Raw genomic sequence first — 13,375 nt, 5'->3', positions numbered from 1 at the left:
TCGGGGGATAGAAAGAGAATTCCAACGGGAGAAAGGGGATGGGAAGGAGTGACCCCACAGGAGGAAGGCGGATGGTGAAGCGAGATCCAACAGGAGGAAGAGGGATGGGGAAGAGAGATCCCACAGGAGAAAGGGGGATGGGGAAAAGAATTCCTAAATGAGGAAGGGGGATGGGGAAGAGAGATCCCACAGGAGGAAGAGGGGTGGGTAAAGGAGATCCCACACGAGGAAGGGGAATGGGGAAGAGATCCTACATGAGGAAGCTGATGGGTTATCGAGATCCAAGAGGAGAAAGGGGATGGGGAAGCGAGATCCCTCATGTAGAAGAGTGATGGGGATGAGAGATCCCACAGTAAGGGGGATGAGGAAAGAGATCCGAAAGGAAGAAGGGGATGGGGAAGAGAGATACCACAGGAGGAAAGGGATCCGGAAGAGAGATCCCACAGAAGGAAGGGGGATGGGGAAGAGAGATCCCACAGGCGGATGGGAATGGGGAAGAGAGATCCCACAGTAAACGGGATGAGGAAAATGATCCGACAGGAGGGAGGGGATAGGGAAGAGAGATACCACAGGAGGAAAGGGATCCGGAAGAGAGATCCCACAGGAGGAAGGGTGATGGGAAATAGAGATCCTATAGGAGGAAGGGTGATGGGGAAAGTGATCCGACCGGAGGAAGGGGATGCGGAAGAAAGATACCACAGGAGTAAAGGGATAGGGAAGAGATATCCCATGGGAGGAAGGGGGATGTGGAACAGAGATCCCGCAGGAGGATGGGGGATGTGGAAGAGAGATCGCACAGGAGGACGGGGGATGGGGAAGAAATTCCCGGCAGGAGGAAGTGGATGGGGAATATGAATCCCACAGTAGGAAGCAGAATCAGGAAGAGAGATCCAACAGGAGGTAGGGGGATGGGAAAGAGAGGTATCACAGGAGGAAGGGGATCCGGAAGAGAATTCCCAGAGAAGGAAGTGAGATGGGGAAGAGAGATCCCACAAGAGGAAGGAGAATGGGAAAAAGAGATCCCACTGGAGGTAGGGGGATGGGAAAGAGAGATTCCACAGGACGAAAGAGATGTGGATGAGCGATCCCACAGGCAGAAGGAGAAAGGGGAAGAGATATCCCACAGGAGGAAGGAGATCGCGAAAAGAGATCCCTCAGGAGGAAGGTGAATGGTGAAGTGAGATCCCACAGGAGGAAGAGGGATGGGGAAGAGAGATCCTATAGGAGGAGGGGTATAGGGAAAATAATCGCTTGGGAGGAAGGGGGATGTGTAAAGGAGATTCTACACGAGGAAGGAGGATGGGGAATAGATATCCCACAGGAAGAAGGTGGATGCGGAAGAGATATCCCACAGGATGAAGGGGGTGGGGAAGAAATATCCCACAGGAAGAAGGGGGATGGGGAAGAGATATCCCACAGGATGAAGGGGATGGGGAAGAGAGATCCCACAGGTGGAAGGGGGATAGGAAAGAGACATCCTGCAGGAGGAAAGGGGATTTGGAAAAGTGATCCCATAGGAGGAAGGGGGACTGGGAAGACATATCTCACAGCAGGAAGGAGGATGGGGAAGAGCTCCCATAGGTGTTGGGATTTGGGGAAGAGAGATCACACTCGAGGAAGGGGGATAGGAAAGAGTGATCCTACGGGAGGAATGGGAATGGGAAGGAGAGATCCCACAGGACGAAGGCAGATGGGGATGGGAGATCCCACAGGAGGAAGGGGGATGGGGAAGACAGTTCCCACAGGAGGAAGGGGGATGGGGAACAGAGTTCCCACACATCGAAGGGGGATAGAAAAGAGAGATCCTACGGGAGAAAGGGGATGGGAAGGAGTGACCCCACAGGAGGAAGGCGGATGGTGAAGGGAGATCCCACAGGAGGAAGGGGGATGGGGAAGAGAGATCCTATAGGAGGAGGGGGGATGGGGAAAATGATCGCTTGGGAGGAAGGGGGATGGGTAAAGGAGATCACACAGGAGGAAGGGGGATGGGGAAGAGATATCCCACAGGAAAAAGGGGGATGGGAAGAGGTATCCCACAGGAGGAAGGGGGATTCAGAAATGAATTCCTTCAGGAGGAAGTGGAATGGGGAAGAGAGATCCCACAGGAGGAAGGGGAAGGGTTATCGAGATCCAAGAGGAGAAAGGGGATGGGGAAGAGAGATCCCTCATGAAGAAGAGTGATGGGGATGAGAAATCCCACAGGCGGATGGGAATGGGGAAGAGAGATCCCACAGTAAGGGGGATGAGGAAAATGATCCGACAGGAGAAACGGGGTGGGGAAGAGAGATACCACAGGAGGAAAGGGATCCGGAAGTGAGATCACACAGGAGGAAGGGGAATGGGGAAGAGAGATCCTATAGGAGGAAGGGTGATGGGGAAAGTGATCCGATAGGGGGAAGGGGATGGGGAAGAGAGATTCCACAGGAAGAAAGGGATCGGGAAGAGATATCCCATAGGAGGATGGGGATTGGAAAGAGAGATCCCACAGGAGGAAGGGGGTTGGTGAAGAGAGATCCCACAGGAGGAAGGGGGATGCGTATAGGAGATCCCACACAAGGAAGAGGGATGGGGAAGAGAGGTCCCACAGGAGGAAGGGGTTGGGTTATCGAGATCCAAGAGAGAAAGTGGATGGGGAAGAGAGATCCCTCATGAAGAAGAGTGATGGGGATGAGGGATCCCACAGGAGGATGGGAATGGGGAAGTGAGATCCCACAGGAGGAAGGGGGATGGGAAGAGATATCCTACACGAGGAAGGGGATGGGGAATAGTGATCCCACAGGAGTAAGCGGAATGGGAAGAGAGATCGCACAGGAGGACAGGGGATTGGGAAGAGAGATCCCACAGGAGGAAGGGGGATGGGTAAAGGAGATCCCACAGGAGGAAGGGGGATGGGGAAGATAGATCCCACAGGAGGAAGGGGAAGGGTTATCGAGATCCAAGAGGAGAAAGGGAATGGGGAAGAGAGATTCCTCATGAAGAAGAGTGATGGGGATGAGAGATCCTACAGGAGAATGGGAATGGGGAAAGTAATCCGACAGGAGGAAGGGGATTGGGAAGAGAGATCCCACAGGAGGAAGGGGAATGGGTAAAGGAGATCCCACACGAGGAAGGGGGATGGTGAAGAGAGATCCCACAAGAGGGAGGGGATGGGTTATCGAGATCCAATAGGAGAAAGGGGATGGGGAAGAGAGATCCCTCATGAAGAAGAGTGATGGGGATGAGAGATCCCACAGGAGGATGGGAATGGGGAAGAGAGATCCCACAGGAGGAAGGGGGATTGGTGAAGGAGATCCCACACGAGGAAGGGGGATGGGGAAGGGAGATCCCACAGGAGGAAGGGGATGGGTGAACGAGATCCAAGAGGAGAAAGGGGATGGGGAAGAGAGATCCCTCATTAAGAAGAGTGACGGGGATGAGAGATCGCACAGGAGAATGGGAATGGGGAAGAGAGATCCCACAGTAAGGGGGATGAGGAAAGTGATCCGACAGGAGGAAGGGAATGGGGAAGAGAGATACCACAGGAGGAAAGCGATCGGGAAGGGATATCACACAGGAGGAAGGGGGATGGGAAAGAGAGATCCTATAGGAGGACGGGTGATGTGGAAAGTGATCCGACAGGAGGAAGTGGGATGGGGAAGAAATTTCCGGCAGGAGGAAGTGGATGGGGAAGAGGGATCCCACAGTAGGAAGCAGATTCAGGAAGAGAGTTCCAACAGGAGGTAGGGGGATGGGAAAGAGAGATTCCACAGGATGAAAGAGATGGGGATGAGGGATGCCACAGGCAGAAGGAGAAAGGGGAAGAGATATCCCACAGGAGGAAGGAGATCGCGAAAAGAGATCCCTCAGGAGGAAGGGGTTGGGAAGAGAGATCCCGCAGTATGAAGCTGAATCAGGAAGAGAGATCCCACAGGAGGAAGGGGATCGGGAAGAGAGATCCCACAGGAGGGAGGGGTTGGGAAGAGAGATCACACAGGAGGAAGTGGATAGGGAAGAGAGATCCCACAGCAGGAACGGGTGTGTGGAAGAGAAATCTGACTAGAGGAAGGGTAATGGCTAAGAGAAATCCAACAGGAATAATCGGGATGGGGAAGAGTGATCGCACAGGATGAAGGGGGTGGCATTTGTCACAATACATCTCAATCTGATTTACTGCAGTTTTGCCCAAATCCGTTTACTTGGAAACAGCACAATGGAACAGTTTTAGAGTTCTGAGTGAGAGATAAACCAAGTTACCTCAACTCCTGGCACTTGTTCAGCCCGGGTCCCAGCCGCTGGATTCCTTCACACTGAATGTGGCAGCCCTGCAGGTCGAGTTCTTTTATAGTATCACAGAGTCCGATGGCATGAGACAGGACCGCGCAGTCAACCGGGGTCAGTGTCATTCCACGGAATGAAAGTGTTTTCAGAGATCCCAGTGCGGCCTGAGCCAGTCCACGATTCTGAGACTCAAACAGGTAGTGCAATGTGTTCAGGAGTCTCCTTCTACCAGTGTCACCAGTGTTTCCACTCTGGCGTTTAACCTCCTCCTTCACCCAGTCAATCACCCGGCAGGTTGTTTGATGAGGAAATGGACCCAGAAACTCCTCCAGGCCCCGAGCTGTCATTGGGTTGGAGAGACCAGCAACAAAGCGGAGAAATACCTCAAATCGCCCATCTTGTGTCTTGTGGGCTTCATTGAGGAATTTCAGGATATCCTGGGGATGTACAGTCAGGAATTGTGCGACTGCAGCTACAAACTCTTGGATGGTGAGGTGTGGGAATGTGTACACCACGCTGTGGGCAGAATCCTCTCTCTCCAAAAGCTCCATCAGGAACCCGGACAGGAACTGGGAAGGCTGCAGACTGTAGTTGATCAAATCTCCGTCTGCAAACACAATCTTCTTCTCGGACACTCCTCTGTAGGCCATCTGACCCACCCTGAGAAACACATCACGGGGTCTCTCAATCTCACGGCCGTGATTTTTTAGGATATTGTAAATATAGTAGGAGTACAGTTGGGTGATGGTCTTGGGAACTCTTTGCGGGTCCCTGACTCTTTGTGTGAAGAAGGGGCCCAGTGCCAGAGCGAGGATCCAGCAGTAGGAGGGGTTGTAGCTCATGGTGTACAGGATCTCGTTCTCCTGCACGTGTTTGAAAAGAGCTGCTGCTACCATCTGATCTTCAAAATGCTTAATGAAATATTCCTTCCGTTCCTCACCAACAAATCCCAGGATTTCAGCCAGGACACTGATCTCCGCCTTTTCCAATAAATGTAACGCAGTGGGGCGGGTGGTCACCAGCACTGAACACCCTGGGAGCAGCTTGCCCTGGATTAAACTGTACACAATGTCCGACACTTCACACCACCACTCGGGATCTGGGCACTGGTGCTTTGGTTCTGTATCTCTCCGACTGTCCGCAAAATCGATTGTGTGCTTGAATTCATCCAAACCATCGAATATAAACAGCAATGCCTCTGGGTACTTCCAGACCTCTCTCAGGATATTCCCAAAGTAAGGATATTGATCCAGAATCAGTTCCCTCAGGTTTATTCTGCAGTTAATAGAGTTTAAATCCCGGAATTTGAAACTGAAGACAAACTGGAATTGTTGGAATATTTTCCCTGCGGCCCAGTCATAAACAATCTTCTGTACCATTGTTGTTTTCCCGATTCCTGGCACTCCGGCTACTGCTGCAGAACTGCCAGATTTGGATTTTCTCCGGGAAAAACTGCTGTGGAATAACTGAGCAGTCTCTATTTTTTCTAACGCTCCACGGAGATGTTTCTCTCTATAATCCTCGTGGTCTCTGCCTCTTGCCAGCAGCTCGTGTTCCACCAGTGTCCGATCTCGAACAGTAGAAATGACCGTGAGCTTTGTGTATCGATCAAGCAGCTGGAAAACCTTCACCTTCTCCCTCATCAGGATTGTGTTCACTCTCAGTGTTTCAGTTTGTGCCCGCAGAGTCTCCTTGTGTTTCTGTTGAACATCTTCATGGGAACAGAGAACATATTCAAAATGTTAACTAGCTCAACTGACAAAGAACTTTATAACTGCATTCCAATATTCAGTGTTTGAGATTACATGAATTGATTCAATGCTTCCATGGATATTAGGACAGAAAATAAAATTCTGTCCACAGACATAGGAACTGACAGCGATGATTGTCTCAGAAAAATATCGAATCCTCATATTCTGACACTAATTACTGATGAAGGTGAACATTCCCCTGATATCCTATTGCAATCCTGACTGCACTCCCGTTACAACATTTCACTATATTTAAAGCATTGTTTGCATCATTAACAGATGATGTTAATGTTGATCTGGTGTGGAAATATGGAGAGCAGGACAACGTGCATTTTGGCAAAGCTACACACTGGGGTGTCACGGGTGTCCACTGCTCTTGCATCAAAACGAGCAGAATATGCCGGAAATACTCAAGTCTGGCAGTGCCTGGGGGACAATCGCAGTGAACTTGTGGGTCGATAACCCTTCGGAATGGCAAGAAAGAAACTGGCTAGTTTGCAGTCACAGTGATGGAGGATTGGTGAAACGATGGAATCTCTGTTAATGGAAGAAACCACAAGCGTCTGTCTCAGTGGTGTACGTCGTGTCTATGGGAGAGGGTGGTGAAGTCTAGACAACTGCTACTCATCAGTCTTGCTGTGGGGGTGTGGGGCTCTGTCTAATGAGGCCTCCGTCTGTCTCAGTGATGTACGTCGTGTCTATGGGAGAGGGTGGTGAAGTCTAGACAACTGCTACTCATCAGTCTTGCTGTGGGGGTGTGCGGCTCTGTCTAATGAGGCCTCCGTCTGTCTCAGTGATGTACGTCGTGTCTATGGGAGAGGGTGGTGAAGTCTAGACAACTGCTACTCATCAGTCTTGCTGTGGGGGTGTGGGGCTCTGTCTAATGAGGCCTCCGTCTGTCTCAGTGGTGTACGTCGTGTCTGTGGGAGAGGGTGGTGAAGTCTAGACAACTGCTGCTCATCAGTCTTGCTGTGGGGGTGTGGGGCTCTGTCTAATGAGGCCTCCGTCTGTCTCAGTGATGTACGTCGTGTCTGTGGGAGAGGGTGGTGAAGTCTAGACAACTGCTACTCATCAGACTTGCTGTGGGGGTGTGGGGCTCTGTCTAATGAGGCCTCCGTCTGTCTCAGTGATGTACGTCGTGTCTGTGGGAGAGGGTGGTGAAGTCTTGACAACTGCTGCTCATCAGTCTTGCTGTGGGGGTGTGGGGCTCTGTCTAATGAGGCCTCCGTCTGTCTCAGTGGTGTACGTCGTGTCTGTGGGAGAGGGTGGTGAAGTCTTGACAACTGCTACTCATCAGTCTTGCTGTGGGGGTGTGGGGCTCTGTCTAATGAGGCCTCCGTCTGTCTCAGTGATGTACGTCGTGTCTGTGGGAGAGGGTGGTGAAGTCTAGACACCTGCTACTCATCAGTCTTGCTGTGGGGGTGTGGGGCTCTGTCTAATGAGTCCTCCGTCTGCCAGAGTCGACCGAGGATGTCCTGTCCCTGCAAGCCGGGACACTCCGATATGGAGAGGAAGCTTCTGCCGATGTTGCAAGCTCCCTCTCTCCCTGCATCTGATGTACACAAAGGAACGGCAGAGACTGACACAGCTTGGCACCAGAGGTGTTTCAGGAGATGCCAGTCTGCGTTGAACACCATTTAAGACTGCCTCAGGTGCTCTAGATCCACTGGGTTTACTCCCAAACTCTTCCCCATGAGGGGTACAGTTACAGAGCAGTGGATGTTTGAGGTCAGAGCTTTCCTGATGCTGGGTGAGCTGCCAATCACGGCCGACCAGACCCATCTGCCCAAAGGGACCGGTTGTAAGGAACCAGTAACCCGCCTTTACCCCTTCTCCTGTAGGAAGAAACGCTTCCACCGGGCTTAGTGGCTGAGCCAGACGCCTGCATCCCAGCTGCCCGTTTTCCTCTCTCTCTCTCTCTCTCTCTCTCCCCCTCCCTCCCCCTCTCCGCCTTTCTCCCTCTGCCCCTCTCCCCCTCTCTCCCTCTCTCTCTCACACACACACACACACACACACACACACACACACACACTCACACACACACACACACACACACACACACACACACACACACACACACACACACTACTGTTCTTATGGAACTTGGAACTTCTGTTAACCAACCAAGGGAGAGAATCAAATGTTTTTTGATACAGTATAACATTGAAAGATGTCTTCTTTCCCCAGTGTTTGACATAGAATTACATAATTGATTATCAGTTGTTCCTTAAATTCGTTCATAAGCTACAGGTATTCTTTCTGCTTTTCTGTATGTATTATGGTTATCTAAATAAGTGGTTATCGTTTATGAGATACATAATGTTACAATTTTATATATAAAATGTTCTTATTTTTAGGAGCCAGTAATAACATAGTAGGTGACCAATCAATAGTCATAAATGCAGAATTAAAGCTGTCCTTGAGGCTGGTGGGACATACCTTCAGCTTTTTATATTTTCTGCTACATGGGAGTATTAAGGGGAGAATGTTTGAGGGTTCATCAGCAAGACTTTGGGTGGGGCTTGTGTCTGGCTAACTTAATTGAGTTCCTCCAGGAGGTGACAAAGGTGATGGATGAAGTCACAGATGGATGTTGTCTACTTGGATATTGGTAGAATCTTTGACAAGGTTCCCACTGGGGAGGCTCATACACAAGGTTAACATGCCTGGGAACTGTGATGAATTGCCCTGGCTGGCGGGGAACCATATTGGATATTGGCAGAATCTTTGACAAGGTTCCCACAGGGGAGGCTCATACACAAGGTTAACATGCCTGGGAACTGTGGTGAATTGCCCTGGCTGGCGGGGAACCATATTGGATATTGGTAGAATCTTTGACAAGGTCCCCACAGGGGAGGCTCATACACAAGGTTAACATGCCTGGGAACTGTGGTGAATTGTCCTGGCTGGCGGGGAACCATATTGCGAGAAATTGCTTTCGCTGATGGGTGGTCAATCTGTGAAATTATTGTCATAGTTGGCAGAGGAAGACAAGTCAATGGGTATACTAAAATGCAGGTCTATGTATATGTTGCTGATTCCGAAGAGCGTCAACATTTACAGAAGGCAGGATAATGGGGTTGAGAGGAATTGCAGAGCAAATTCACTGAGCTGGATGGCTTAATTATCTGCCTAAGTCTGATGGTTTTAGGGAGCATCTAGAGTATTGTGTTCACTTCTGATTGTCCAGCACTGGGGATGATTGGAGAGGGTGTAGAACAGGTTCACCAGGATGTTGCTTGGATTCGGTGGCATGTGAGGCAAGTAGAGGTTTGAGAAACTTGGACTGAGTGTAGCTGCTATTACGAAGGAGAAGGTGCTTCGGAATCTGAAAGGTCACCTGGACTGAGTCATACTGTGTGTCAGGAGCATATCTGGGGTGAGTGGGGATTCCCAGAGCATTGGGACCTGGAGTGGAGGGTTCAGAGACACAAGGGCTGGATTAATACAGTAACAGCTGGAACAGCTGGAAAAATACATTTTACAATGTTCAGGCTACAACGAGAGATGATCTGAATTGTAACCTGAAACCAGAGATCGGCGAATGATTGTTGGTGGATTTTCGTTCCCAGATTCTGACAAGTCACAGTATAACATTTGCGATGTGGTTTGAACGGAGCATTTCATCACTCACCTGTCAGTTCAGTGGGTAACTCAGACAACCCTTGTGCGATGTTCATGTATTCCTCTGGGTCAGGACCTGTTTAAATAAAAAAAAATAATTCATGAAAACAGAACTAAAATAATTACAACTATTTAGTTCAATGTCCCTTTGTGTTCAGTGTGTGGTTTTAACATACCGAGCTCCTGTATCTCCCTCAGTATCCTGTCCAGCTTCGGTAACTCAGTCCTCCACATCACAAAGGATTCCCACATCGCCCGTCGGGCCCGGGAGCCTTTGCCATTCACCAAACTGAGGAAGAGTCTGGAACTCTCTGTCCGGTTTCCCTTCTCCGTCAGTTCAGTGACTTTCTATAAAAGCAAACAATTAATTTATTTATTGTGGAGTCGATGGACAGACATGGCGAATCTCACAGTTTAATATTCATGCTGGATTAATGAGCTGAGGTGAATTTGACCGACGGTCCTGATAAGATGCAAAATTAATTTTAGACTCAATGCCTGTTCAACAGTACAGATATGCAGCCCCTGCACTGATGTCATAGAACGATATGACGATTACAGCACAGTAACACAGTCCGTGCCGACCTGCACTCAGTCCATAACCCTCCATTCCTTTCCTGTCCATATACATATCCAGTTTTTAAAATGACAATATTGAACCTGCTTTTGCCACTTCTACTGGAAGCTAGTTCCACACAGTAACCACTCTCTGAGTAAAGAAGTTACCCCTAAACTCGTGTTACCCCTAAACTTTTGCCCCCGACTCTCAACTCATGTACTCTTGTTTGAATCTCCCCTACTCTCAATGGAAAAAAGCCTATCCACGTCAACTCTATCTATCACCTCATAATTTTAAATGCCTCTATCAAGCTCCCCCCCCCCTTCAAAATTCAACGCTCTAAAGAATAAAGACTTAACTTGTTCAACCTTTCTCTGTACTTAGCTGCTGAGACTCAGGTAACATTCTAGTAAACCTCCTCTGTACTCTCCATATTTTGTTGACATCTTTCCTATAATTTGGTGGCCAGAACTGTACACAATACTCCAATTTTGGCCTTACCAATGCCTTGTACAATTTATCTTTACTTCCCAACTCCTGTACTCAATGCTCGGATTTATAAAGGCCAGCATACCAAAAGCTTTCTTCAACACCCTATCCACACGAGATTCCACCGTCAGGGAACTATGCACCATTATTACTAGATCACACTGTTCTACTGCATTCCTCAATGCCCTACCATTTACCATGTATGTCCTATTTTGATTAGTCCTACAAAACTATAGCACCTCACACTTATCAGCATTAAACTCCATCTGCCATCTTTCGGCCCACTCTTCTAACTGTCCTAAATCTCTCTGTAAAATTTGAAAACTACATCATTATCCACAACGCCACCTATCTTAGAATCCTCTGCATACTTAGTAATCCAATGTACCACCCCATCATCCGGATCATTAATGTATATGAGAAACAACATTGGACCCAGTACAGATCTCTGAGGCACATCACTTGTCACCTGCCTCCAACCTGACGAAGTTATCCACCACTACTCTCTGACATCTCCCATCCAGCCACTGTTGAATCCATTTTACTACTTCAATATTAATACCTAACGATTGAACCTTCCTAACTCACCTTCCGTGCAGAACCTCATCACAGGTCTTACTGAGGTCCGGTACACTGATAAATACAGCAGGTGTGAGACGAAAAGGTGACGCTGAACCTGCAGTTCCCAGTGCTCCCCACCTGAACAGCTGAAACAAATCTACTGAGGACAAGTCAGAGATCAAAGTCTCCATTGCCATGTAGAACTCCTAGAACGTGCAGGAGATTAATATCGATCACTATTCCCTCTGATACCAGCAGTTCAGTGACAATACACTAAATACACTCACCTCATTTTCTTCTCTACTGAAATGTCCATCCTTTGTCAACATCCAACCGAGTCGTTCAACTTTCTCTTCAATTGCATGTTTGAGTCTGTCCCTGTAGAACTTGGTCAGTTGGTACAGTCGATACTCGCCCCCCTCTGCCAGGAGGTCGGAGATTGTAAACTCTGGCTCAGCGAATATAAAATGAGAATGTAGTCACAAACTCAAATATCACTTGTCTCCACCGCTCTCACCCAGCCCTAACAAACCAGTCATGTCTTGAACCTCAATCTTCACCTGCTTTCAGCTGGAAACACGTATTTTGCCCTAATCTCCAAGACTGGCCTTAAAAAACCGACCCATCAATGCGCTGTGCTAGACGTTCCCAGAAGAAACCCATTCACCAGAAACCTGTCTCTCTCACCGTCCCACCCACTCACCGATTTCACTTTAAAATGGGCAATAAATGTTAAGACTGTCAATGATAGTCGCTTCCCAGAGATACTCTCTCTATCCTGGCGAATATATTTCCCAGAACTCATATCCTGGAAATACTCTCTTATCCGGATAGCTGCATTTCCTCCGATACACATCCTGGAAATCCTCAGAACAGGTAGGACATTTCCTGTAGTGCGGTAACCGGTGCCACACTACACCGCCTGCACCACGCCCACACTTTTCCCCTCTCTGACCAACCCTCCAACAAGGAATCACATTTACCCACTTCCCACTGCATTCTGCGAACACATCACCCTCATGCTTCACTCACCCACTCCCTGTTGGGCACTCGACAATTCCGTGTTTAATGAGTTTCCGAGCTGACAGGCAGTCGCCTCACTTGTGCTGGTTCCAGGGTCCTGCTCAGTGTCTCTGACGTCACTGTCTCTGGGCTGAATTTGCTTCTCCTCCTCTGCGGCCGGACCGCATTCCATTGGGACATTGCTCTCAATCTGACCCTGCTTTGGAACCTTGCTTCCCGTGTCCCGATCATTTTCCCTCGATGAGTTGCCTGGTAAAAACCACTTGAGTACTTTCTGTACCCGATTTAATTTCCCAACCTGCAGGAAATGATGAATTGCAGGTTTAGAGTGATTTATGCTCGAACAAGGATTCACAATGGGTGCCTGCAATGGAGCCGGGACTCCGGCTGACCGGATTTGGAGCGGGACTGTGCTGGTGAATGTGAACCACACCTCCTGCTAGGTGACCATCCCGATAAGCCAGTGAGTGGACACATACACTCCCAGAAAAAGAACTGCATAGACACAGTAATACTGATCACAGACTACGCATTAGCTGAACACACCAATAACCAGCGGTTATTACTGGAAAGGAGTTAGGTTATACCGGGAATTATCACTGGGATTATCTCCCACAAACATAAATCTCCCTGAATCACAAACTGTCCAGTCACGTGTATCACTGACAGACAAGCCACTGGATTACTCGTGGTCCGATCCTCCAGATCCCACGTTCTCCGGTTGCTTTGTCACACACTGTCTTGTCCCCCGGGTCAAAGACTGACTACTGCCTTGAGATGGACAACGTCCAGACCCCTGGGTTACAGATTGAACATAACCTTGAAGCCCATGATGCCTGGTCCCCTGGGTCCCATCACGTCTCCTGGATAATAATTGTCATGTAGCAACTATACAAGTCATTGGCAAAGGGAGAGTCTTGCGTGCAGCTCTAGTAGCTAAACAAAGTCTCGCTGAGAGAGCTTTGCATTTGCTAAGGATGCAGTTGCTATCAATCTACAGGATGGATGTGATTCAGCTGGGAAGAGTGTCGGGGAGATTCACAAGTACGTTACCGGAAGGGGTTGTTTGTTATCAGGTTCAGCTGGGACAGTTTGCCCCGGAACACGGGAA

General features: G+C 49.1%; 1 protein-coding gene across 1 annotated transcript in view; it reads right to left on the bottom strand.

Moving 5' to 3' along the window:
- LOC132390277 (NACHT, LRR and PYD domains-containing protein 3-like) overlaps positions 1–13,375 on the bottom strand; it is a 75,958-nt gene that overhangs the window by 35,359 nt on the left and 27,224 nt on the right. Inside the window, exons 3-7 of the mRNA XM_059962882.1 lie at positions 12,274–12,562; positions 11,529–11,689; positions 9,809–9,980; positions 9,643–9,708; positions 4,234–5,968 (exon numbers count right to left, since the gene is read on the bottom strand). Of these exons, the coding sequence (XP_059818865.1) occupies positions 4,234–5,968; positions 9,643–9,708; positions 9,809–9,980; positions 11,529–11,689; positions 12,274–12,436 (2,297 nt within the window). The 5' untranslated portion in view covers positions 12,437–12,562. The remainder of the gene's footprint in view (positions 1–4,233; positions 5,969–9,642; positions 9,709–9,808; positions 9,981–11,528; positions 11,690–12,273; positions 12,563–13,375) is intronic.

Source organism: Hypanus sabinus, unplaced genomic scaffold (genome assembly GCF_030144855.1).
Source record: "Hypanus sabinus isolate sHypSab1 unplaced genomic scaffold, sHypSab1.hap1 scaffold_828, whole genome shotgun sequence".
NCBI classification, from domain to species: Eukaryota; Metazoa; Chordata; class Chondrichthyes; order Myliobatiformes; family Dasyatidae; genus Hypanus; species Hypanus sabinus.
Note: the sequence above shows the minus strand (reverse complement) of the source record. Positions and strands in the feature narration are given on the sequence as shown.